The 26,796-nt window shown below is 41.3% G+C and overlaps 1 protein-coding gene across 2 annotated transcripts in view; it reads left to right on the top strand.

The window, feature by feature from the left end:
• The window catches only part of NGFR (nerve growth factor receptor), a 79,595-nt gene extending 63,064 nt beyond the window's left edge, over window positions 1-16,531 (top strand). Inside the window, exons 4-7 of one of the 2 annotated variants that reach the window (XM_077252582.1) lie at window positions 8,915-9,131; window positions 9,823-9,971; window positions 15,390-15,427; window positions 15,505-15,641. In XM_077252582.1, the coding sequence (XP_077108697.1) occupies window positions 8,915-9,131; window positions 9,823-9,971; window positions 15,390-15,409 (386 nt within the window). In that variant the 3' untranslated portion in view covers window positions 15,410-15,427; window positions 15,505-15,641. Of the gene's footprint in view, window positions 1-8,914; window positions 9,132-9,822; window positions 9,972-15,389; window positions 15,428-15,504 lie in introns of both variants that reach the window. The other variant, XM_077252581.1, reaches the window with a different exon arrangement.
• Window positions 16,532-26,796: the final 10,265 nt, after the last annotated feature.

Below are 26,796 nucleotides of genomic sequence, written 5' to 3'. Positions count from 1 at the left end.
ATCTATCTATCTATCATCTATCTATCTATTATCTACCTATCTATTATCTATCTCGATATTCTATCTATCTATCTATCTATCTATCTATCTATCTATCTATCATCAATCTATTATCTAGCTATCTATCATCTATCTATTATCTATCTCTCTATCTATCTATCTATCTATCTATCTATTATCTATCTATCTATCTATCTATCATCTATCTATCTATCTATCTATCTATCTATCTATCTATCTATCTATCATCTATCTATCTATTATCTATCTATCTATCCATTATCTATCTCTGTATCTATCTCTGTATCTATCTATCTATCTATCTATTATCTATCTATCTATCTATCTATCTATCTATCTATCTATCTATCTATCATCTATCTATCATCTATCTATCTATTATCTATCTATCTATTATCTATCTCTGTATCTATCTATCTATCTATCTATCTATCTATCTATCTATCTATCTATCTATCATCAATCTATTATCTATCTCTGTATCTATCTATTATCTATCTCTGTATCTATCTATCATCTATCTATTATCTATCTCTGTATCTATCTATCTATCATCTATCTCTGTATCTATCATCTATCTATTATCTATCTCTGTATCTGGAGCAGCCCCCAGACGCAGGGCAGCGGGGTACTCGGTACCGGGTCTCTCTTGGTTCTGGGGATGTCACGGTGGCCTGACCCGGTCCGTGGCCCTGCTAAGGGGTGCCCAATTAAAGATGTAGGTGCAGGTGTAGGTGACGGTGTAGGTCACAGTAAATAACGAGGACACAGGGTTGCAGTCTCTTTACCTCTTTACTGAAGGCTCCGGCATCCACAATCCAGAGCACTGCTAACAGGGCTGGCTGAGACCGGCCGGTCCGAAGGCACATCCAGAGTTCCCTTTTGCAGGTGGAAATCAGTTGCCTACCTACTAGCGCCTGGGTGTTACTCAAAGAAGAAATGGAGTTCTAATACGAAATTATTTTAAAATCAGTATTTTATTACAAAAAGATTATTTTAAAAAATTACAATATAGTACAAAAATACGTATATGGAAGAAAGGAGACCCTAGTACAAAAACATCCTAATCACGGACACACAAATGTATATATCACCATGGTAAACATGTATGAATAAGCACCAAAATTAGCACACAAAGGTATAATGTACCAAATAGTATAATGCCAATTTCATTGCGGACACGTGTCCTCCATGCGGATAAGCACAGACCTAATTGTAGTGCCTATCAGGTGCAAGGTTTCTTACCCATAGTGCGGTGACCAGTGCCTGGGACTGTGGATACCCCCTTTCTCAAAGAGGGAATAAAAAAGTTTCCCAAAACTTGGCATTTTATAATAGCGACCGTAAACCGGCATCTCTAATGTGCGCAGGCGCACCACAACCCCCGCAGGAAGTGATTCTCAATCCCCAGCATTCACCAGGGAGCGCACGTCAAGGGGAAATCCCCTGATGACGTCACGGACATGCGCTCCCGGATCACTGAAGCCGAAGATACGAGGACTTCCTACCAGGCACCAAAATTAGCACACAAAGGTATAATGTACCAAATAGTATAATGCCAATTTCATTGTGGACACGTGTCCTCCATGATATATACATTTGTGTGTCCGTGATTAGGATGTTTTTGTACTAGGGTCTCCTTTCTTCCATATACGTATTTTTGTACTATATTGTAATTTTTTAAAATAATCTTTTTGTAATAAAATACTGATTTTAAAATAATTTCGTATTAGAACTCCATTTCTTCTTTGAGTATTAAGTATCCGGAGTATACGTTATTGTCCCAATATATACATGGATAGAGCTGTATGACGGCGTAGGCCTGGAGTTATTCTGGGACCCTAGAGACGCCCCTCTCCCACAATTGCCTCCATTGTCTTCATTAGGTGATTAAGGTGAGACAGCCAACCTAGAGTTAACTGTCCTGCCGTTGTTTGAAGTAATGCGTAGAGCCCAATTCTTCCTCGGCGTTCCGGCCACCGGCTACGCGCCTCAGTAGAATGTTGCCGATCTCGGGGCACGACTCCTTCTGGTTCTATCGCCTTTGTGCTGTGATCTCGTTTCTCACTTCTCCACAATATACTTCGCTTCGTGTCCTTTCTTAGGATGTCGCCGCAATGAGGTGCAGGCACGGCTCCGTAACGATCTGTCCTTTCGCTAGGCCTCTGTCAGGATCCCACCCCTGATAGGGACCCCCCTGAATCTCCCCAAGCAACGCTCTTCTCTCACTAGATGTTACCTGGGCAAAACCCAGTCAGCTTCTCCCTAACTTCCTATCCAACCCCCAGTTTTACCAGAGTGTGAGGAGTGGCCTAATACATAGAACCTTTTGCTCCCCCTGGTGGCCGGAGTGTGAAGTGTAATGTGTGACTGTGATACCTGGTCAGGTGAACTCCTTTAGTGCCATCAGACATAACATCACTCCCCTTAGTGGCGGAGCGTCATCACTGCAACGACCAGGACTCTGGGGCGCTGCATATCTATCTATCTATCTATCTATCTATCTATCTATCTATCTATCTATCTATCTATCATCTATCTATTATCTATCTCTGTATCTATCTATTTTCTATCTCTGTATCTATCTATTTTCTATCTCTGTATCTATCTATCATCTATCTATTATCTATCTATCTATCTATCTATCTATCTATATATCTATCTATTATCTATCTATCTCTGTATCTATCTATCTATTTATTATCTATCTCTGTATCTATCTATCTATCTATATATCTATCTATATATCTATCTATTATCTATCTATCTCTGTATCTATCTATCTATTTATTATCTATCTCTGTATCTATCTATCTATCTATCTATGTATCTATGTATCTATCTATTATCTATCTCTGTATCTATCATCTCTATCTATCATCTATCTATTATCTATCTCTGTATCTATCTATTTATCTATCATCTATCTATTATCTATCTCTGTATCTATCTATATCTGTATCTATCTATCTATCTCTGTATGTATCTATCTATCTGTCTATCCCATATCTATCTATCTATCTATCTATCTATCTATCTATCTATCTATCTATCTATCTATCTAATATCTATCTATCTATCTATCTATCATCTATCTATTATCTATCTATCTATCTATCTATCTATCTATCTATCTATCTATCTATCATCTCTATCTATCATCTGTATCTATCTATCTATCTATCTATCTATCTATCATCATCTATTATCTATCTCTCTCTCTCTCTCTCTATCTATCTATCTATCTATCAGCTATCTATTATCTATCTCTGTATCTATCTATCTATCTATCTATCTATCTATCTATCAATCTCTGTATCTATCTATCTACTATCTATTATCTATCTATCAATCTATCATCTATCTATTATCTATCTACTACTGTATCTATCTTTGTATCTATCTATCTATCTATCTATCTATCTATCTATCTATCTATCTCTGTATCTATCTATCTATCTATCTATCTATCTATCTATCTATCTATCTATCTATCTATCTATCTATCTCTGTATCTATCTACCTATCTGTTATCTATCTATTTATCTATTATCTAGCTATCATCTATCTATTATCTATCCATCATCTATCTATTATTTATCTCTGTATCTATCTATATGTCTTTCCATTGATCTACAGGTCCTTCTCAAAAAATTAGCATATAGTGTTAAATTTCATTATTTACCATAATGTAATGATTACAATTAAACTTTCATATATTATAGATTCATTATCCACCAACTGAAATTTGTCAGGTCTTTTATTGTTTTAATACTGATGATTTTGGCATACAACTCCTGATAACCCAAAAAACCTGTCTCAATAAATTAGCATATTTCACCCGTCCAATCAAATAAAAGTGTTTTTTAATAACAAACAAAAAAACCATCAAATAATAATGTTCAGTTATGCACTCAATACTTGGTCGGGAATCCTTTGGCAGAAATGACTGCTTCAATGCGGCGTGGCATGGAGGCAATCAGCCTGTGACACTGCTGAGATGTTATGGAGGCCCAGGATGCTTCAATAGCGGCCTTAAGCTCATCCAGAGTGTTGGGTCTTGCGTCTCTCAACTTTCTCTTCACAATATCCCACAGATTCTCTATGGGGTTCAGGTCAGGAGAGTTGGCAGGCCAATTGAGCACAGTAATACCATGGTCAGTAAACCATTTACCAGTGGTTTTGGCACTGTGAGCAGGTGCCAGGTCGTGCTGAAAAATGAAATCTTCATCTCCATAAAGCATTTCAGCCGATGGAAGCATGAAGTGCTCCAAAATCTCCTGATAGCTAGCTGCATTGACCCTGCCCTTGATGAAACACAGTGGACCAACACCAGCAGCTGACATGGCACCCCACACCATCACTGACTGTGGGTACTTGACACTGGACTTCAGGCATTTTGGCATTTCCTTCTCCCCAGTCTTCCTCCAGACTCTGGCACCTTGATTTCCGAATGACATGCAAAATTTGCTTTCATCAGAAAAAAGTACTTGGGACCACTTAGCAACAGTTCAGTGCTGCTTCTCTGTAGCCCAGGTCAGGCGCTTCTGCCGCTGTTTATGGTTCAAAAGTGGCTTTACCTGGGGAATGCGGCACCTGTAGCCCATTTCCTGCACACGCCTGTGCACGGTGGCTCTGGATGTTTCCACACCAGACTCAGTCCACTGCTTCCTCAGGTTCCCCAAGGTCTGGAATTGGTCCTTCTCCACAATCTTCCTCAGGGTCCGGTCACCTCTTCTCGTTGTACAGCGTTTTCTGCCACATTGTTTCCTTCCAACAGACTTACCATTGAGGTGCCTTGATACAGCACTCTGGGAACAGCCTATTTGTTGAGAAATTTCTTTCTGGGTCTTACCCTCTTGCTTGAGGGTGTCAATGATGGCCTTCTTGACATCTGTCAGGTCGCTAGTCTTACCCATGATGGGGGTTTTGAGTAATGAACCAGGCAGGGAGTTTTTAAAAGCCTCAGGTATCTTTTGCATGTGTTTAGAGTTAATTAGTTGATTCAGAAGATTAGGGTAATAGGTCGTTTAGAGAACCTTTTCTTAATATGCTAATTTATTGAGACAGGTTTTTTGGGTTATCAGGAGTTGTATGCCAAAATCATCAGTATTAAAACAATAAAAGACCTGACAAATTTCAGTTGGTGGATAATGAATCTATAATATATGAAAGTTTAATTGTAATCATTACATTATGGTAAATAATGAAATTTAACACTATATGCTAATTTTTTGAGAAGGACCTGTATATATCTATTGCCTTTTATTTCTAGTTATCAATCATCTATATGTCACTACATTTATCTATCTATCTATCTATCTATCTATCTATCTATCTATCTATTTATTATATTATGAATAAGAAAAGCAGGCAGCACTCCAAAAAATTGTAGATAAAAAAGTGGACTTTTATTAGCCCATATGGTTCACAACCGAAACGTTGCCACACCATCCTGCTTTTATTATTCTTATTTTTATTACAACTGTACAATTGTTTGGCAGGGCCTGTACCCATTGTTCTTTGTACGGTTCCATTTTTCTTCTTTAAATCAATATATCTATCTTTCTATCTATCTAATATCTATCTATCTATCTATCTATCTATCTAATATCTATCTATCTATCTATCTATCTATCTATCTATCTATCTATCTATCTATCCCATATCTATCTATCTATCTATCTATCTATCTATCTATCTATCCCATATCTATCTATCTATCTATCTATCTATCTATCTATCTATCTATCTATCTATCTATCTATCTATCTTAAAAAAAAAGAAGAAGCAGCACTAGCAATATATCCAGGTGGCTTGCCCCCCAGGCAAATACTAAACCTTCAATATAGTAGAGAAAATGGCAGCAGCACCCCAGCTTGTAAAGGTGAAACAAGGGCTATTTAACATCCCATAATGGCAATGTTTCGGCCCCAAGTGTGAGCCTTTCTCAAGCCAAGAACGGCTCACACTTGGATGTGAAACGTGGGGTATTAAATAGCTCTTTTTTCACCTTTACAAGCGGGTGTGCTGCCTTCATTTTTTCTACTATATCTATTTATCTATCTAGATACGGCTACATATAGAGCCATATATACATCCTGGCATCTTTGTACACATGGAATAACTCTAAGGCTTTGCTGTAGCCCACATTTGGGGTGACATACCATCCACATCAGCCAGCACTCTCATAGGTCAGCCTAATGATGAGTCCCTGGGTCTGTCTGTGACTCATTGTTCTGATTGCTCACAGTGACCTTATTGTGTGACACAGGAAACAGCCCATGGCCATCTTAGACCACAACAGGGCTATCCCTGTCCTAGACATCGCCCATTGCTCTTCATAGAGTCATTAGTGGTGTGATAGCCTGAGTCTGCTGGAGACATATAGTGCCATTCCTACCAACATTTTAACCCTGTATCATCCTCCCATAAATTGGCCAAAAACACTTGAGCAAACCGGCCAACTCCAAAACACTTGTAAATCCCATAATATAAAAGTTCTGGAGCATATTTTCTGAGATCTCTGGATTGTTCCTCTGTTACTTCTCTAGCAATTTAGGAATAATTGACAGCTGGGTGTCATCAGATGGGGGTTTGTCCAACCAGTGCTGCCTGGATCAGACTATGTATGGACAAGCCCTTTAACAAGGGGATTTATTCATACATTTCCAGGATGAATAAGAAAGGACATGTTCTACTGAGAAAATAGACAATAACTAAGTCAGGAGAGCCGACAGATCCACTTTAAGAACAGGGTAGACCAAATGATTGATAGAACTTGCATAAACCAACAAGGTTTTTAACTTCTGCAGTTTAAAGTTATATAACAAGGACCCCATAAAAAGATCAGGATGGGCCCCCACTATTGTCCAGTGTTGACTCGATTGGGACTGAGGCTACCAGGCATAACTCATAGGCCGGAGTGGTGCCATTTGTGAGAAAGATATGGCAAACATATTAGACAAAAATCAGTACTGAACTTTCCAGTATTTCAGAGGATGTCATAAAAATACTTATTTGAGTTTTAGAATGTTTTCTATGGTTGGCAGACAATCTGTCTTGCTTAAGGCAAATCTTCACAATCAGGGTACAGGGAGATTAAGTCATTATAAATATTTCCCAAGGTTGGCATTCAGTCCTGTGCTTTGCTGGAGGGCAAATGAAAGGCACATTCAGATGAATAATTAAACAAAAAAAAGTTTTGCTGGTAGTATATCTGTAACGTCTATTGGTTCCTATGCTGAGGGTGCTGTCAATTTAAATTCCTACAGTGCCAAATAAAAAGTGCCCAGTGCACACAGCACATGATACAGGCGGACATATTCACACACATAGGGGCCATGATATGGTTATGTGCTTCCTGGCATCGGTTTGGGTGTTGAGCCCCTACTGAATGCTGCACGCGTCTAGTTATGAAATTGTCTTACCTCTGCCATCCTTACCTCTGCCATCCCTCCACTGTGGCCCCTATTGCTCTTTAGTCCTTCAGCATGTTTCTACTTTTAACATGTCTGTGAATGCCCCCTTTTGATCTTGCCTCCCCAATTCTTCATTGGGGCCCTTATAACTTCTTAGTGTATGCCCTTATAAAATGGACCTCAATGCTTTTTCATGATCTTACAACCATCATTTCTAGCTGTTACCCCAAAAGATCACTAGTTCTTAGAGGGATTTTGACAGTAGGACAAACCCTTTTAATCCATCTGTATGGGCATGCTGGTAATAGAACGCTGAATAAAATGATATATTGATATCTGTGATCTCATTTTTTATTCAGGAGAAATCCATATTTTTCTTAGTATGCAAATGAGCTGTTAAGATCTATGGGCCGGACATAGTTTTCCATGAGAATCTGCCTCCAGAGGTTAATTTAAATGAAAAGAGACATTACCAGTGTGAGATAGGTAATGGCTGCTCTCTGCTCTCCTGATCTACATTTGACACTCGTAACACCTCTTTTTATTTAAAATAATCTCTGGAGGAGGATTCCCAGGGAGATCAGTGTCCGACGAATAGATCTTAACAACTCATTTGCATACTAAGAAAAACATGGATTTCTCTGGAATAAGACTTCATATCACAGAGATCAAGGAATCATTTTATTCAGTTTTCTATGACCTACATGCCCATGTACATGGCTTAGGAGGGTTGATCCTACTAACAGATTCCTTTTAAAGGGGATGTTTGGACAATTTAAAACTTGCCCATACATGTTAAACAAATAACAACCCCATTAATTCTCATCCAGGAGTAAAAGTGTCTTGAATGCTTCTTTTTAGTCTTAAATCCACCACTACTAATTGGATCCCCTATAGCTTTGTATTGTATTTACTTATGAAATGGTCCTAAATACCCCTATATTACTTTTGTCCCAAAAAGTTGCAGTTTGGGGTTTTACTGTCAATATCACACTATTAATACATTTGACAGGCTACATTTACCATGTATTGTACTTTTCTATTTTATCTTCACATCTGTACTCTCGGTAGTATATCAGTGATTGTCATCGCCCTCAGGCCTTTAGATTGTTGCTAGTATTGGGCAAGGTTCCAATGCACCTTGAAAGGTTCATCTCATCTCCCTGGATATGTCCTACTGTGCTTCAGGCTTCCTCAATACAGTCAGCGACCTCAAAGGTCTGTGGAAGAAAACTGTTCAGGAGATGACATTTCAAAGTCTGTCACATCGGCAGATTTTCATATTAATATAAAATATTAGAATAAAGAATTTATCTCAATACTTGTGCTCTGACGTTCTGGACCATTGGTTCTAATTTCTGTTGGTCTTCCCATGCAGGAATGTGGAGATCTAAACATGTCTACAAGAAATGTTCCAACATTATAGACTAAATTTAAAGCAAAGTTTTTGATTTTCCTTTTTCTCTTTTTAGATCCCAATCCGCGCATTGCATCAGTGACACCCTTTACGCTCAGCGCAGACACCACCGTTCAGGACAGCACTATTATGGACATAGAGACAGTCAATCCATCAACTGAGGGTACTGAACCTATCACTCCGAGTGGAGCAGCCGAGAACCTCATCCCCGTCTATTGCTCGATTTTGGCAGCTGTCATTGCAGGACTGGTGGCATTTATAGTCTTTAAACGGTGAGTTACATGGTATAATTGATGTTCACGGACTCAGATATAGATAGCTGTGATCCCATCTAGCACTAAGGGCCCATTCACACTGTGTTTTTCATTACGTTCAGTGGTCCCGTTGGAGCTTACGCTTAAACCTCCTGCAAAATGGGATTCGGGCGTATGCACCAATGCCTACTGGAGGCAGACACTCAGACATAGTAGACTGCACCTGAGTGTCTCCCTCCAATAGGTATATTTGCTCCAAAATAATGCTGACAAAGCATATGTTCACCCCGTCAGCACCATTATAGTCAATGGCTCTGTCGGCACATTTGCCTGAATCCTGTTCTGCAAGTAAGCCCCGACAGAACCAACGAACGTTTAACAAAGTGCAGTGAGAGAGTACCCTCATGGCAAAGCAAGCTATATTTGTGAGTTCATTGGCCAAAGGAGTAATGGTCTTCATAAAATATATCAGGACAACACCTTCTCATGTAGCCATTTGGATATCATCATGGGAGGATTCCGGCTTGTAATGAACCACTTGATAGCTATTATTATAGCTTAATTCTAAAAAGCATGAACCCACACGTGACAACCCCTTTAAATGTTCACTCTAATATTGTGTTTCTAATGGTACCCATGTGTTGCCATACATTGGTATCTGAATAGGTATGAGAAGTGTGCCTTAGTCCATTATGCTATATTTCTATAGGTGGAACAGCTGTAAACAGAACAAACAAGGGGGCAACAGTCATCCGGTGAACCAAACCCCATCTCCAGAAGGAGAGAAGCTTCATAGTGACAGTGGCATCTCTGTGAATAGTGACAGCACAGCAGAGCAGACCACTGGACACACGCAAGGTAAGAAATGGTCGTTGTATTGTTTCAGTTACCAAATAGTAGAAATGCAGAGTGACACTGGGTTTCTTGTCCTCTGCTCCACCAGCTATTCTCTATTGGAATATATTGTGGCATATCCAAAGGGTCCACCTGTCACGGGGTCCTTCTCCGATACCACACAATCAACAGAGCGAGGGAAGTGTGAACAATCCCAAGACCTTTATTATAGGCAAAACTAAAAGGTCCATAAACAATCCACCACACTGAAGATACAATAGTTCAGAACACGAATGCAGTTCAGTAACAGGATAAAATGTCCAAGGAGATGAGAGTCCAATAATCCAGCAGACAGAGGATAAAAATGATCCATATGCTTCCCTTTCTCTCTGACTTGCTGTGTTCACACCATCCTCACCACACACAGGAACTGACTTCCCAGCTCCTGTCCTCCCCAGCCCCCTCCTTATGTCCCAGGGTAGTCAGACAGGTTGGGGTGGTTTTCAGGCCTTCCAGACCTGACAAAGGTGCCTCGGAGATTAAGGCACTACAGGGGGTCATCAAGAGGCATAGAAACAGTCAGGCTGCAGACAGTAAAGGTACCGTCACATTTAGCGACGCTGCAGCGATCTAGACAACGATGCCGATTGCTGCAGCGTCGCTGTGTGGTCGCTGGAGAGCTGTCACACAGACAGCTCTCCAGCGAGCAACGATGCCGAAGTCCCCGGGTAACCAGGGTAAACATTGGGTTACTAAGCGCAGGGCCGCGCTTAGTAACCCGATGTTTACCCTGGTTAACAATGTAAATGTAAAAAAAACAAACACTACATACTTACATTCCGGTGTCTGTCGGGTCCGTAAAGCAGAGCGGTGACGTCACCGCTGTGCTGTGCTTTACGGCCGGCGCTGACACAGTGCAGGGAAGCGGACGCCGGGGAACCCGACAGACACCGGAATGTAAGTATGTAGTGTTTGTTTTTTTTTACATTTACACTGGTAACCAGGGTAAATATCGGGTTACTAAGCGTGGCCCTGCGCTTAGTAACCCGATGTTTACCCTGGTTACCAGTGAAGACATCGCTGAATCAGCGTCACACACACCGACTCAGCGATGTCTGCGGGAGATCCAGCGACGAAATAAGGTGCTGGCCTTCTAGCTCCGACCAACGATGTAACAGCAGGATCCTGATCGCTGCTGCGTGTCAAACACAACAATATCGCTATCCAGGACGCTGCAACGTCACGGATCGCTATCGTTATCGTTGTTAAGTTGTTCAGTGTGAAGGTACCTTAAGTGAGCTAATTCAATTATCAATATATGGGGAATACACGGAATGATACAGGGCAACAAGAGAACACTATGAAAATCAGTAAAGTATAAATATACACAAAATGATACCCACATAACATATCACACCACCTAATACCCAACATGACCATTCAACATCTTATAAAGTGAATGGAAAGTTCAAGTTAATGTATTTACTCCATCTATTACTTTTCGGAGACCCATAGTACAGTTCTGTCTGAATTGAGGAAAAAGGTTTTTATTTTCTGGAAACAGCGCTACCTTTCTCCATAGGCTGTATTAGGTATTGCAACTTGGTCTTTTCAAAGTAAATAGAGCTAAGTTGCAATACCAGAAGCAACCTGTGGACAAGAGTGGCACTGCATCCTAAATAAAACAGACCCCTTTAAATTTCTTTAAGGTTATCAAAGCATTTCTTTTCCTTTTTTAATACAGAGTTCAATTTCTTCTCTCTTCTTATTCCTGACAAGTAAGATATTGAGCTTGATATACCGAGAGCTACCCTGAGAAACCCAGCAAGTGAGGACTTGTCAAATGTACTGTCTGTATCTCTGCCGCTATATAAATGCCTGAATTTATAATATCCTTTTGCCTTGTAGGTGTCAAAGAAACTGATTTTATGCCAATGTTTTATTACATTTTTGGTACACCATTGATTCCCTAGAGATAAAAAAGGAAATGAACATGGTTGTGAATGCAGTGAACCATCTCAAGGCGTAGAGTTTCTGGGTATTAGGGTGTTGCAACAAGCCAAGGAATGGAAAAGGACATATTGGTATTAATTAACCAACCTATATATTAAAATGGGAACATATAGTATAAAAATCTGCCGATAACCTTGCCTACTGTTGCTGAGCTGTAAACTATATAACTGAATATGATACAACCTACAACTGTGTTTTGGTTCAACATACAGTCATGACGAAAACTGAGTGCATCTTCTTTGAATCCTATGGTTTTGAGTATCAGGACATAATAAAAAAGTAATCTGGTCCTCAGAAGAAAGTCCTAAAAGTAGGTAAATTCAACCACCTGATGAACAATAACATACATCAACATACAGTTATATGAAAAAGTTTGGGCACCCCTATTAATCTTAAGCTTAATGTTTTATAAAAATTGTTTTTTTAACACCAGCTATTTCAGTTTCATATATCTAATAACTGTTGGACACAGTATTGTTTCTGCCTTGAAATGAGGTTTATTGTACTAACAGAAAATGTGCAATCTGCATTCAAACAAAATTTGACAGGTGCATAAGTATGGGCACCTCACCAGAAAAGTTACATTAATATTTAGTAGATCCTCCTTTTGCAAAAATAACAGCCTCTAGTCGCTTCCTGTAGCTTTTAATGAGTTCCTGGATCCTGGATGAAGGTATTTTTGACCATTCCTCTTTACAAAACAATTCCAGTTCAGTTAAGTTTGATGGTCGCCAAGCATGGACAGCCCTCTTCAAATGATCCCACAGATGTTCAATGATATTCAGGTCTGGGGACTGGGATGGCCATTCCAGAACAGTGTAATTGTTCCTCTGCATGAATGCCTGAGTGGATTTGGAGCGGTGTTTTTGATCATTGTCTTGCTGAAAGATCCATCCCCTGTGTAACTTCAACTTTGTCACTGATTCATGAACATTATTGTCTAGAATCTGCTGATACTGAGAGGAATCCATGCGTCCCTCAACTTTAACAAGATTCCCGATACCGGCATTGGCCACACAGCCCCAAAGCATGATGGAACCTCCACCAAATTTTACTGTGGGTAGCAAGTGTTTTTCTTGGAATGCTGTGTTTTTTTGCCGCCATGCATAACGCCTTTTTGTATGACCAAACAACTCAATCTTGGTTTCATCAGTCCACAGGACCTTCTTCCAAAAAGAAATTGGCTTCTCCAAATTTGCTTTTGCATACCTCAGCCGACTCTGTTTGTGGTGTGCTTGCAGAAACGGCTTCTTTCGCATCACTCTCCCCTACAGCTTCTCCTTGTGCAAAGTGCGTTGTATAGTTGACCGATGCACAGTGACACCATCTGCAGCAAGTTGATGCTGCAGCTCTCTGGAGGTGGTCTGAGGATTGTCCTTGACTGATCTCACCATTCTTCTTCTCTGCCTTTCTGATGTTTTTCTTGGCCTGCCACTTCTGGCCTTAACAAGAACTGTACCTGTGTTCTTCCATTTCCTTACTATGTTCCTCACAGTGGAAATTGACAGGTTAAATCTCTGAGACAACTTTTTGTATCCTTCCCCTGAACAACTATGTTGAATAATCTTTGCTTTCAGATCATTTGACAGTTGTTTTGAGGAGCCCATGATGCCACTCTTCAGAGGAGATTCAAACAGGAGAACAACTTGCAAGTGGCCACTTTAAGTAGCTTTTCTCATGATTGCATACACCTGGCTGTGAAGTTCAAAGCTCAATGAGGTTACAAAACCAAAAAAAGTGCTTTAGTAAGTCAGTAAAAAGTAGGTAGGAGTATTTAAAACAAGAAAATGATAAGGGTGCCCATACTTATGCACCTGTCAAATTTTGTTTGAATGCAGATTGCACATTTTCTGTTAGTACAATAAACCTCATTTCAAGGTTATTAGATATATGAAACTGAAATAGCTGTTGCAAAAAAACCCATTTTTATAAAACATTAAGCTTAAGATTAATAGGTGTGCCCAAACTTTTTCATATAACTGTATGACAAACTAAACCGTGTCATTACTTATTTTACAAAAAGGACGCCAAACTGCTAAGACAGTAGGTAATAAGTATACCCTCATTTCTTAGGAATGAAGAGGGTAAGTAGCAGCTGGGTGCTGTTAATCAGATGCCATTTACAGTTGCCATTTACAAGATATCACACAACAAGTGTGATATCATCTATAAAAGCAGGGGTTTGGTCAGTTTGCTGGTCGGCAGTATACAGTTGTGTTAACACAGTGCCAAGGAGGAAAGACATCAGTAATGATCTTAGAGAAGCAATTGTTGTTGACCATCGATCTAGAAAGGGTTATAAGGCCCTTTCCAAGCAAATTGGAGACAATAATTCTACAATGAGAAAGATTATTCACAAGTGGAAACCTTTCAAGACATATGACAATTTTCTCGGGGATGGACAAATTCAGCCTAAATTCAGAAAGTGCAGTGCTTAGTGAAATTTAAAAAAAAAAAAAAACCGAAACTACAGATCAGGCTCTAAAGGCCTCAGATTGCATCTTTATACATGATCAAGTTCATGACAACACAATTGGAAAAAGTCTGAACAAGTGCGGCTTGTGTGGAAGGGTTGCAAGGAAAAAGTCTCAGTTTTCTAAAAATGAACATGGCAGTAAAGCTAAAGATAGTCCATCTGAACAAACCACAAGACTTCTGGAACAATGTCCTTTGGACAAACAAGATCAAAGTGGAGATGTATAACCATAAAGCCAAACACCTCATATCAGCACAAATACTTCATACCAATGATCGTGGAGGGGCTTATTTTGCCACCACAGGACCTGGTCACTTTGCTTTCCTTGAGTTGACCTTGAACTCATACTGTTGTTCATCTTAGGTTGTATTTACCTAATTTGAAGGTATTCTAAGGACCAGCTTTTTTTTCTTATTATATTCTGATACATAAAACCATAAAACCAAAGAGCGTGTACTTCTTTTTGCAATGACTGTAATATAATATCCTTCTCGAACATATAATTAATATGACTCTCATTCAGGATCCCCGTATATTAGCCAGTGTGGAGAGCGGCTGCAAAGAGTGTCTTTCACTCTAGAGGACATGCATTACATGGAAAACCCACTAATTTCAGTAAAATCAGTGTAATTCAAGGGTAATCAAGCATTTGTTCTCAGCTTCCCCCACAGTTTACAGCTGATCGGTAGAGGTCCCAGCACAATAAGTTGCAATCAGCTGATCATCTGGAGATCTTTCTGACAAAAAAGGAATTGTTCAAACTGTATGACTCCTTTAATTGTATTTTGATTCTGTTTCCTCCTTCTTGTGAAATGTTTTTGGTAGATCAGTTGGTAGGAGCAGACTACACAGGGTTTGTTTGTTGTCTGTAACCATAGAGACCAGAAACTGTAAACATAACTAGTAGAAAAGTTTTGCCATGACTATTTACAATGTTTCTTCATTTTCTTTAGATACATTGGAGAATTTTTAAAAAGAAAATGTTTCAAAGGTGGATATACCTTATAAGCAGTTGATTGACCTGTACTCACAGTTTCAGTGGTTATAAATGTCTATTCCTTTCTCCAGGCAAGAATGATCACCTATACAATAACCTATCACCACATAAGCAAGAAGAGGTGGAGAAGCTTCTGAGCGGATCATTGGACCAGACTTGGAAAAATCTGGCTGGAGAACTTGGCTACCAGGATGAGATCATAGACACTTTTACAAGAGAGGAATTTCCAGTACGAGCACTGCTTTCCGATTGGTCCAATAAGGACTGTGCCACCACCGATGCTTTATATACTGCTCTACGCAAAATTCAAAGGGAGGACATCGCCCAGAGCTTATATAGTGACTCTACTGCTACCTCACCAGTGTAATCAGAATGTTATGGGACAGAAGGAAAATGTTCCATCTTGAAATCTTTCAGTGGAACATTCCATACGAGATGTGAAGGAAAGTTTGCCCCTTTACCCTGAAATTCCCCCAGCTACCCTTTTTACCCAGTATTAACGGAAAATCCGTCTGCACTGAAGCATTATTTTCAGTATTGTGGTGTGTAATCTTCTCTACGGACCTTTCATGTCCTGTTTCTCCAGGTTTCTCACTGTGATGGACCATAAGACTTTGAGATGATAAGGAAAAGTGAACTATGAATCTTCATTGGTTTGAGAATTCAAAGGTGCACCCACCTTCTTCTATAGTCAGTCTTTTTTTATCTCGATTTTTCTTTTGTTTTATAGGCCTCGAATTCTGACCCTTCCCCCAATAACCCAAATGGCTGCTACCCTCTAGTCAGTTTGTTGACTGTGTGCCATCATTGTATTGCAACACACAATCCTAGAGATAAAGTTGTATCTCACTCAGATGGACCATATTTAACCCAAAGATTGTGAATATTGTAAAAAAAACTTCTAGAAACACTAATCCACTCTGGACAATGTAAAGGCAGCCATTTTGCTTAAGCCACCATGTAGCCTTTGAGGGTACTACTACTAACAATATCTTGGGCATGTTGTATCTTAAGCCTCAGTGATGTTATCAGTTCCTCTAAAATATTGGCAGCCTCTACTATTTGTAGGGAATTAATGCTGTGAACTTTTTGTATGTATTCAGCAAGACATAACACTTAATTCAAATGCCATAAAAATGCACATGACATGATGTACGATGTGCTACTATTTGATGAATCAGCTATACATTCAAGAAACTACCAAAGTTATTCCAGAGCATAAGTGTACATTGGACCATCAGTATTGCATCATGTAGACCAATAACTATAGTCCTTAGGGATCATGCATATAATAATTAACCCGTAAGGATTTGTGCATATATAGGCCATCAATTAGTGCATAGAAGGGATAGACAAAGCAGAAGATTGCATGAGGCAGAGAAAGTTCAGCCAATCAGCAGATACTATAACAGTCTGTATAAAAGCAGAGGCAAGGAATACAGCAGCTATGTTGTAATAAATCTGGAGAATGCGAGGATGTCAAAGATTAGCATTATAGATAGTGAGATAAAGCTTTAAAATACTGAAGAAACATTACAGATTGTGTGTAATACTACAGCAGTGACAGACAGCTATCATCCTTTTACACATAGCCTGATATGTTGAGGTCTCTTTGACATTGCTAAGGCTGTTTTCATTATATTACTTGAAAAGTGTTCACTCAATCCTCAGAGTGTTATAGATGTGTTTTCAGGGCAATTGATGATTTTGGCGTGCTTGCAATTTGCGTCAAATCGACTTGCTGCAAATCAAATGTTTAATAAAAATTTTTACGAAGCTGGCAAATTTTAATTTCAAAAGATTGTCTCAACACCAGTGCATAGAACAAGCTAGTATTACTGAGAAGAACCTAGCTGATTACAATGTCATGACTTTCGTCAGGCTCCAAGACAATCATCAGCCATGGCATCAACGACATGCAACTGAACCTGTATAGTACCTTGCAATATTAAGGCATTATGCAGCATTAAGTTCCTGATAAGAACCATATCCAAAAATATTCAGTTCATATATCCGTGCAGTGATGACAGATTTAAGATCATTGGATCATATATGATCCAGTGTATTTTACTTCCCAATCCTGTGTAAAACATTCATGTCATTTGCAGTGGAGACAAGCATTTTTGAAGGATACTATGTCATACAGCCCATCAAACCTGATGACATCACAGAGGCATGAGGCACATCCTGCATCCATAGTATATCAAGTGCTTAGTAAATGAATAGGTTGTATTCATTGGTGTAACATGCAGTTGTGGTGGACTTTCTGGAGGAGGCTTGGTACCACTAAACAAGATAATATGAAGCCATGTTGTGTGGCTTTCAAAAAACCTTTCAATGGCCTCATAACTTACTAGGAAACATTAGCCGTCGTCATGATCCACTTGTGCTGACCTGTATAGCCTTGTGATAGCAAACCTATAGACAGCCATATTAAATACCTACAGCCTGTGATACTCTCAGGGATAAAATGGACAGATATAGCACGATCAATATACAGAAATCAGACCAGACACTAGTGAGCAGTCTTACATATATAATGGTGACCCACCGATTTCTAAATATACCCCATTATGCAAATAGTAGCCAATTCTATGGAGACAAATACCGTCTGGTGTCAGGGGTAAATATATTGGTTCCCATTTTGACCATTCATTGAGACATTGCCGAACAGCTCCACACCTCCCCACGGATCATGTGTGGTATTGCAGCTGAGCATCTTTTTCACTACAATGGAGTTGATTGGCAACATCTGAAACAATCTCTGAAAAAAAGTGTGGTACTTTTTCTGGAAGAAATCGGTCATGTTTTTCTAATTCTGGACAAACATTTTACATTTCTAAAATTCCCTCAAACAATGGCAGATGAAATCTGGTTGGCTATTATAGGGAACCGCTCCTTTTTATATGAATCAGTTTTCCTCATGTCTATGTACATGAAGATTTATCAGATGTGTCATGTGAAAACATATAATTTAAACTTTCACACGAGGTCAGGAGGACCCAAATGGGAAAATGGACCTTCCGCCTACATACAACGAATCCTAGGTTATATCTACTATGGTACCCTCAATTCCTTGAAACTGTAAAACAGTCAGTTATAGACACATTCTCCAACATACATGGTAGGATCCATCTGTCTTCAATGGGCCAGATTTATGGATTCAGTGGCCTACTTCTTTTTGGAAAATAGTTGGGTTTTGATTGGTGATTGGACGTACTGATCCTTTGGTGGTCACTCATAATTTAAAGGCTGGTCAAGGCCAGTTGGTTCCTCCTTGTAGTACATATTACTAACATTAGTATTCTACTACATTCCTATCAAAATCTTACTTTTATTACTTACATGAAGCATACTGCTTAGGTCAAAATTGCTTTTACATCTACAGAAAAGACATTGTTGGTCCCGACAATAGCCTAAAGCCTGAAATCTACTGCCATGGTGCTCACACTCTTTGTCTTCCATGCAGCTGTAGCTAGATTTTCTTTCACCTGGGGCAAAGGCTCATGAGGTCTGTGGCTAAGCACCTTAGCCAAACCAAAGTGGCTTGTTGGTGTCCTTTGGCACCCAACGCATAGGGCACATAACTATCCTCTAGCTACTCTCATGCATGTATTAATTGTCTGGTAGAAGAATATGTTAGAAGATTATCACAGCACACTATAGAAGAAACACAGAGGTGTGAAGTACAAGATGGACTCTTCCACCAGGTAAACCTCCTGGGTCATACCACTGTTACAGTTATCCAAATAATCTGTTTAATAGCTAACTAATGGTTAATGAGTAGTCCAATAGTAGAACATTTTCTCGACCAAAATTGTCTTAACTACATTAAAAATGTCTAGTAAGAACTTTTTGGGAACAGGGTCTAACACATAATACCATCATACAAGAGCTCCATCAAGTTTCATATCATGACCTGGACATGTTCTCCACTCTCCTCTTACCATCCTATTATAGACTTTCTATTGAGTACTCCTAAATAGAGCAGATATTTTAGGCAATAGGCACCTACAACACTGTGCACTATAGCATTTATAAGTAACTTGAAAAAACTGTTAACAAACAGATCCATGAAAACCAAGGTAGACAATGTTGAAGATAAGCCATATTACTGCTTTGTATACTCCCTATCATAACAGTTTACTCTCGACTTTTGTCTCCAATATAATCCTATATTTCCTGTCGAAAAAAGTCCTCTCAGGATTGCCAAAATGCTAATTTAAAGGTACAGAAAAGCAAGACCCCTTTCTTACATAGACAGTACCACATCTAGCCATAGGTTGTGTCTGGTATTGCAGCTCGCATCCATTGAAGTGAGTGGGGATGAGTTGCAATTTCAAGGACAACGTTTGGACAGGCGTGACACAATTTTTAAAAGAAAGTAGCCATGTTTTTCTAATCCCTTCTAATGACCGGTATAACTTGAAGTTGTGATTTGCACTGTAAGGTCAGTTTTTCAGAGCTGTAGTTGGAATACTTTGCCAAGTATCCATTCTTTTGGCTTTTTTCATCTGTTACAATTGATAATTAGGCATAAGAGGAGTTACGTTACAAGATCGCATATGTCAAAGTCATTTGGCCCAGGTATCAAAAGGATTCTCTGATATCCTAAGCTCCTGGAGTAATGCTTAAAGGTTGTTAATAGGAGCAACAAGAATATATCGATCGCCATTCAGTTGTATCAGCGGTTTTAGCTAAAGCACTTAACCGGAGGTCATAACCTTTCCAACCCAACCTGCGAGGTCAGAGGTCATGTTTCGGGCCTAGTTACCATTATTTAAAATGAAATACAACAAATAATGTGCCTTTATTTTACTATATGTGTTTGTCTTTTCTGTAACAAATCCTAATTGCAGCATTTTTGCTATTTTAAGAAAAATAATAATTTTTTAGAGCACTTTTTATATAAATATCTAAAATTGTTGGAATTTTTTTTTCTTTTGTTAATATTGTTTGTTATTGTTCGGCCATTTTTTCTGCGTTTATTTTGTTAAAATTGTAAATATTTGATGTTTTATTCTGTGATATGCCTAGTTCTCACCTATCCCACCGCCGCCAGCCCCATGTAAAATAATTTGACTGACAAATACAAAATGACCATTATAATTATTACAGAATATGTGCCCTGGCTCTTTTTTAAGCTGATGTGTGAATAGTGCCGTGAGGTGTATGTGTTTGGAAAGGCAAGTAGATGGCAGCATAGTGGTGATAACCTGAATCTTTAATCTCAGGATGAGCCTATCCATCTATCTATAGATTAAACAGATAACAGACATATAATAACAAGAAATCCCTTTGAAGCCATGTATGGATTGCCTGAATGATTGGGCTATAATCATCTGTTTATTGCTGCTTCTTTGTGCCCCTATCAAAAACAAAAATAAGGCAAATTCGCGACTGTTGAACTTTCCTCAAAAATTAGGTTTGTGGCAAATAAATGTGTGCAAATCTCACTACTGGAAAGCTTGGAAAATACATGTGGGGGAGATGAGAGAGAAAGAACACTGCTGACTATAAGAGCTTAACCTATTATTATTATTTATTTATATAGCACCATTAATTCCATGGTGCTGTACATGAGAAAGGGTTACATCAAAATACAAATATCATTTACGGTAAACAAACTAACAATGACAGACTGATACAGAGGGAAGAGGACCCTGCCCTTGTGGGCTTACATTCTACAGGATTATGGGGAAGGAGACAGTAGGTCGAGGGTTGCAGTAGCTCCGATGGTGTTGAGGTGGCCGTGTGGCCATTACAGGCTGTAAGCTTCTTTGAAGAGGTGGGTTTTCAGGTTTCTTTTGAAGGATCCAAATGTGGTGGATAACCGGACATGTTGGGGCACAGAATTCCAGAGGATGGGGGATATTCGGGAGAACCTATACAGGCTCTCATTTAAGAAAGAGGACACTGCTGAGCATAAGAGCTCACACTTCACAGGAAAGAGAGAGAGGGAGAGAGAGGACCCCGTGGACCATACATGTAATATATAAAAGAAAGCAAACAAACTGACAAACTGGTACAATATACAGGCTATCATTTACCATAACAGCTTACACTCTACAGGAAAGAGAGAGAGGACCCTACTGACCACAAGAGCTTACACTCTACAGGAAAATGAGAGAGTACCCTACTGACCACAAAAGCTTACACGCTACAGGAAAATGAGAGAGGACCCCGCAGACCATAAGAGCTTACACTCTACAGGAAAGAGAGAGAGAACCCCACTGAACATAAAAGATTCCATTTTACAGGTGAAAGAAAGAGGACACTGCTGAGCATAAGAGCTCACACTTCACAGGAAAGAGAGAGAGGGAGAGAGAGGACCCCGTGGACCATACATGTAATATATAAAAGAAAGCAAACAAACTGACAAACTGGTACAAAGGGGAAAAGGACTCTGCCCACAATGGCTTACAATCTGCGAGATTATCTAGATGGTGTAGTTCCGCGGTTTCTTCGCTGTGCAGTGATGAGGCAGTAACCCAGCAAAAGTTCAAAAATAAAGTCTCTTTTAATGAACAGCGTACTCACAAACAGAAAGTAAATCGGGTCGCAGCTGGGAAAACAAAGACAGTCCATAACCGGTTGCTGTGGGCTAGGGCACTGCCGTGTACGCTGAGGGTGCCAGGCCTTTTGGCTCTGCTTGGCCCTGTGTTGCCTCACACAGGTAGTGCTCTGCAGAGCTGTCTGCTCTGCCTGCTTGCAAGACCAAAACTGACACACACAACCCTCAGGAGTTTTTACAAAAGAACCTGTGGTCGTCAGCCACATGGAAAACCTGGGGCCAGGAAGGAAACGGACTGCACCACTACCATCCTGTGGTCCGTTTCAAATATAAAGCCCCTGAACAGGTTTTCTTATCTCTGCCCTGGACACATAGCATGCCCAAGACCAATACTCACTTTTATTTTGCATTGCAATCACAGCTGTGCCTGTGACTGCAATGCACTCCCACGGCCTCCATATGCTTCTTTGCACATCCTGGGGGACACATAAGGACCCTTGCGTATAACACCGGTCACTGTCTCACAACAGGTACATAGAAAGATAGATAAATAGATTAGATTGATTAAAAACCTCCAACGCATCAGCATTGTCAATGTGCACCAAGTAACGGCAGGGTCAGTATGCACCACACATCAGCATGTTGATGAGGTAGTAGCTCCGGTAGTGGTGAGGAGGCAGCGGGGTCATTGCAGGCTGTAAGCTTTCTAGAAGAGCTTGGTTTTCAGGTTCCGTCTGAAGGATCTGAATGTAATTGATAGTCGGGCGTCTTGGGGTAAAGAATTCCAGTGGATGGGGGATATTCGGGAGAAGTATTGGAGGCGGTTGGGTGAGGAGTGAATAAGTGTGGAGGAGAGAAGGAGGTCTTGGGAGGACTGGAGAATATGTGAGGGAAGATATAGGGGAAATGGCCTTGTAGGTCAGTATTAGTAATTTGATCTGGATACGATGAAGGAATGGAATCCACTGAAGAGATATGCAGAGGGGAAAAGCAGAGTAGTAGCCAGGAGAGAGATGAATTAGTCGAGCAGCAGAGTTAAGGATGGACTGGAGAGGTGCGAGAGTGTTAGCAGGGAGGCCACAGAAAAGGATTTTGCAGCAGTAGTCAAGGCTGGAGATGATGAGGGCATGCACAAGCATTTTAGTAGATTGAGGGTTGAGGAAAAGATGGATTCTGGAAATATTTTTGAGCTGGAGGTGACAGGAGGTGGAAAGAGCTTGGATGTGCAGTTTGAAGGACAGGGCAGAGTCAAGGGGACAGAACAGAGCCTTGGGGGACTCCAACAGAGAAAGGGTGGGATGAGGAGGTAGTGTGGGAGTGGAAGACGCTGAATGTGCGGTTGGTAGGGTTGAGTGAAACGGGTCGGCAATTTTCAGAAGTCGCCGACTTTTGGCAAAGTCGGGTTTCATGAAACCCGACCCCTGTGTGGGGTCGGCCATGAAGTCGGCGATCTTCTGAATCTGGAATCGGAATTCCGATACCGATTCCCGATATGTTTAAGATATCGGGAATTGGTATCAGAATTCAGATTTAAGTGTAAAATAAAGAATTAAAATAACAAATATCGCTATACTTACCCTCTGACGGGCCCTGGTACTAACCGGGAACCTTCCTTCCTTAGAATCAGCCTTCCAGGACCTTGCGGTGACGTCGCGGCTTGTGATTGGTCGCGCGGCCGCCCATGTGACCGCTCGCGCGACCAATCACAAGCCGCGACGTCACCGTGACGTCACCGAAGGTCCTGGAAGGGCTGATTCTTAGGAAGGAAGGCTGCCGGAACGAAGCCGAGGGTGAGTATATTCCTATTAGGTATATACTCACCCTCGGACATGCCCTGCTTCTTTCCGGCAGCCTTCCTTCCTAAGAATCAGCCCTTCCAGGACCTTCGGTGACGTCACGGTGACGTCGCGGCTTGTGATTGGTCGCGCGAGCGGTCACATGGGCGGCCGCGCGACCAATCACAAGCCGCGACGTCACCGCGACGTCACCGCAAGGTCCTGGAAGGCTGATTCTAAGGAAGGAAGGTTCCCGGTTAGTACCAGGGCCCGTCAGAGGGTAAGTATAGCGATATTTTTTATTTTAATTCTTTATTTTACACTTAAATATGGATCCCAGGGCCTGAAGGAGAGTTTCCGCTCCTTCAGACCCTGGGAACCATTGGAAACCCAATGCACTGCATTGGGTTTTGAGTTTCGGCCGACCCCGACCCCGACTTTTTTCTAGGATCGGCCGATTTCACTCGACCCGACTTTTGAAAAAGTCGGGTTTCGTGAAACCCGACCCGATCCTATAAAAATAAAGGTCGCTCAACCCTAGCGGTTGGAAAGGTATGAGGAGATCCAGGATAGGACGAGGTCTTTGATGCCAAAGGAGGAGAGGATCTGTAGTAGGAGGCAGTGGTCAATTGTGTCGAAAGCAGAGGACAGGTCTAGAAGGAGGAGTAAAGTATTGGCCGTTAGCTTTGGCTGTAAGTAGGTTGTTAGTAATTTTGGTCAGGGCTGTCTCAGTGGAGTGATGGGGGCGGAAACCAGATTGTAGATTGTCAAAGAGCAAGTTAGATGAGAGGTGGGAGGAAAGTTCAGCATGGACATGCTGCTCCAGGAGTTTGGAAGCAAATGGGAGCAGTGATATTGGGCGATAGCTGGACATAGCGGTTTGGTCGAGGGTTGGCTTTTTAAGGATAGGCATGATTGTGGCATGTTTGAAAGCAGAAGGGAAGGTATCAGAAGTTAGTGATAGGTTGAAGAGGTGGGTTAGGGATGGGATAAGAGTGGTGGTGAGGTTGGGGAGGAGGTGGGATGGGATGGGGTTCAGTGCACAGTTGGTAAGTTGTGATTTGAAGAGGAGACAATAAAGCTCCCCTTCAGTGATGTTGGAGAGGGAGGTTACGGGGTTTGGGCATTGGTATGGTATACAAAGGGGTTGTGGTGGTTGAACAATGTAGACGTGCCTTGTTTGGTCGATCTTATTTTTGAAGTCTGTGGCAAAGTCCTCAGCAGAGATGAGGGAGGTTGGAGGGGCAGTGGTTGGCAGAGGAGGGAGTTAAAAGTTTTGAATAACTGTTTGGGGTTGTAGGATAAGGAAGATACGAGGGTTGTGAAATAGGCCTGTTTAGCAGAGGTGAGGGCAGATTTGAAAGCGAGTGTTGCCTGTTTAAATGCAGTGAAATAGTCTTGCGAATTTGTTTTCTTCCAACGCCACTCTGCAACTCTGGACACTTGCCAGGGCTTTTTAGTGGTGTTATTGTGCCAGGGTTGTCTGTTGATATGTCACACTCTGCCATGAACGAGAGGGGCGACAGCGTCAATAGCTGATGTGAGAGTGGCATTGTAGAAAGCAGTAGCACTGTCTGTGTTGTGGAGTGAGGATATGGATGCCAGTGGTAGAATAGAGTCAGAGAGTGTGTGGGTGTCTAGATGTGCGAGGTTTCTGCGGGGGTGCGCATGTTGCTGGACATGGGTAACAGATTAGGAAGACAGGGATGAGAATGTGAGTAGATGGTGGTCGGATAGAGGGAGAGGGGAGGTGGTGAAGTTAGATAGAGAGCAGAGACGGGTGAAGACCAGGTCTAATGTATGCCCGTCTGTGGGGATGGCTGAGGAGGACCACGGAGCAAGTCCAAAAGATGAAGTAAGGGACAGGAGTTTGGAGGCTGTTGACTAAAGGGTATCTGTAGGGATGTTGAAGTCGCCCAAGATGATAGAGGGGATGTCAGTGGAAAGAAAGTGAAGAAGCCAGGTAGAGCATTGGTCAATAAAGGCAGTGGTCGGGCCAGGAGAGTAGATGCATACAAAGTGGACTTCAAAAGAGGGGAGGATATGGGAGGGAAGAAGTGAGATTGGGTTAAAGGTGCAGTAAGAAGAAAGGAGAAGACCCACTCCTCCACTGTGTCTGTTGCCGGGGCGAAGAGTGTGGGTGAAATGGAGGCCGCAGTAACACAGCGCAGCAGGGAAGGCGATGTCAGAGGGTGTCAGCCATGTTTTGTGTGAAGCTGAGGAAGGCAAGATAGCAAGAGAGAAAGAGCTCATGAATCACATGAAGCTTATTGCAGATGGAGAGGGCATTCTCTGGCACCCCAGGAGTTCGGGTACCACAGTAGTGCTGCCTTCCTCTTGGAGAAGGTAGTGCTATGCCTGCCCTTTGGCAGGTAAAAACACACACAACACCTTCTGAATCCAGGCCAGGAGGGGTAGTTCAAAACCCGGTTTTAGGGCAGCTTCCCTGAATAAGGATCCTGGTCTGGAGGAGGAGTCAGACAGTCAGTCCAGAGAGACCAGAGGAGACAGTTGGTCCAGAAAGACCAGAGAGTTCAGTTGAGTCTGGAGCAGACAGGAAAGGAGCAGAGGAGAGATTAGGGCTGAAGGAGGTGACGATTAGGCCCCTAAGGCTCCTTTCACACTAGCGTCGTGCACTGCACGTCGCTATGCGTCGTTTTGTAGAAAAAACGCATCCTGCAAAAGTGCTTGCAGGATGCGTTTTTCTCCATTGACTTGCATTAGCGACGCAGTGCGACACATTGCCACACATCGCAACCATCATGCGACGGTTGCGTCGTGTTGCGTCGGACCGTCGCCACCAAAAAACGTTGCTTGTAATGTTTTTTGGTGCGTCGTTCCCGTCTTTTCGCAGTCTTTGGTGCGTCGTTCCCGCCCCCGCCTCCCCGCACCTCACAATGGGGCAGCGGATGCGTTGAAAAACAGCATCCGCTGCCCCCGTTGTGCGGCGCATTCACTGCTAGCGTCGGTACGTCGCAACGACGCAATTCATCGTGCATCGTCCGACGCTAGTGTGAAAGTAGCCTAACAGCCAGAGCGCAGAAACTGGGCACCAGGAGCCCAAAGTTGTGGAT

This window comes from Ranitomeya variabilis, chromosome 4 (assembly GCF_051348905.1).
Source record: "Ranitomeya variabilis isolate aRanVar5 chromosome 4, aRanVar5.hap1, whole genome shotgun sequence".
Lineage (NCBI taxonomy): Eukaryota > Metazoa > Chordata > Amphibia > Anura > Dendrobatidae > Ranitomeya > Ranitomeya variabilis.
The sequence above is the reverse complement of the archived record's forward strand: the minus strand, read 5'-3'. Positions and strand labels throughout refer to the sequence as shown.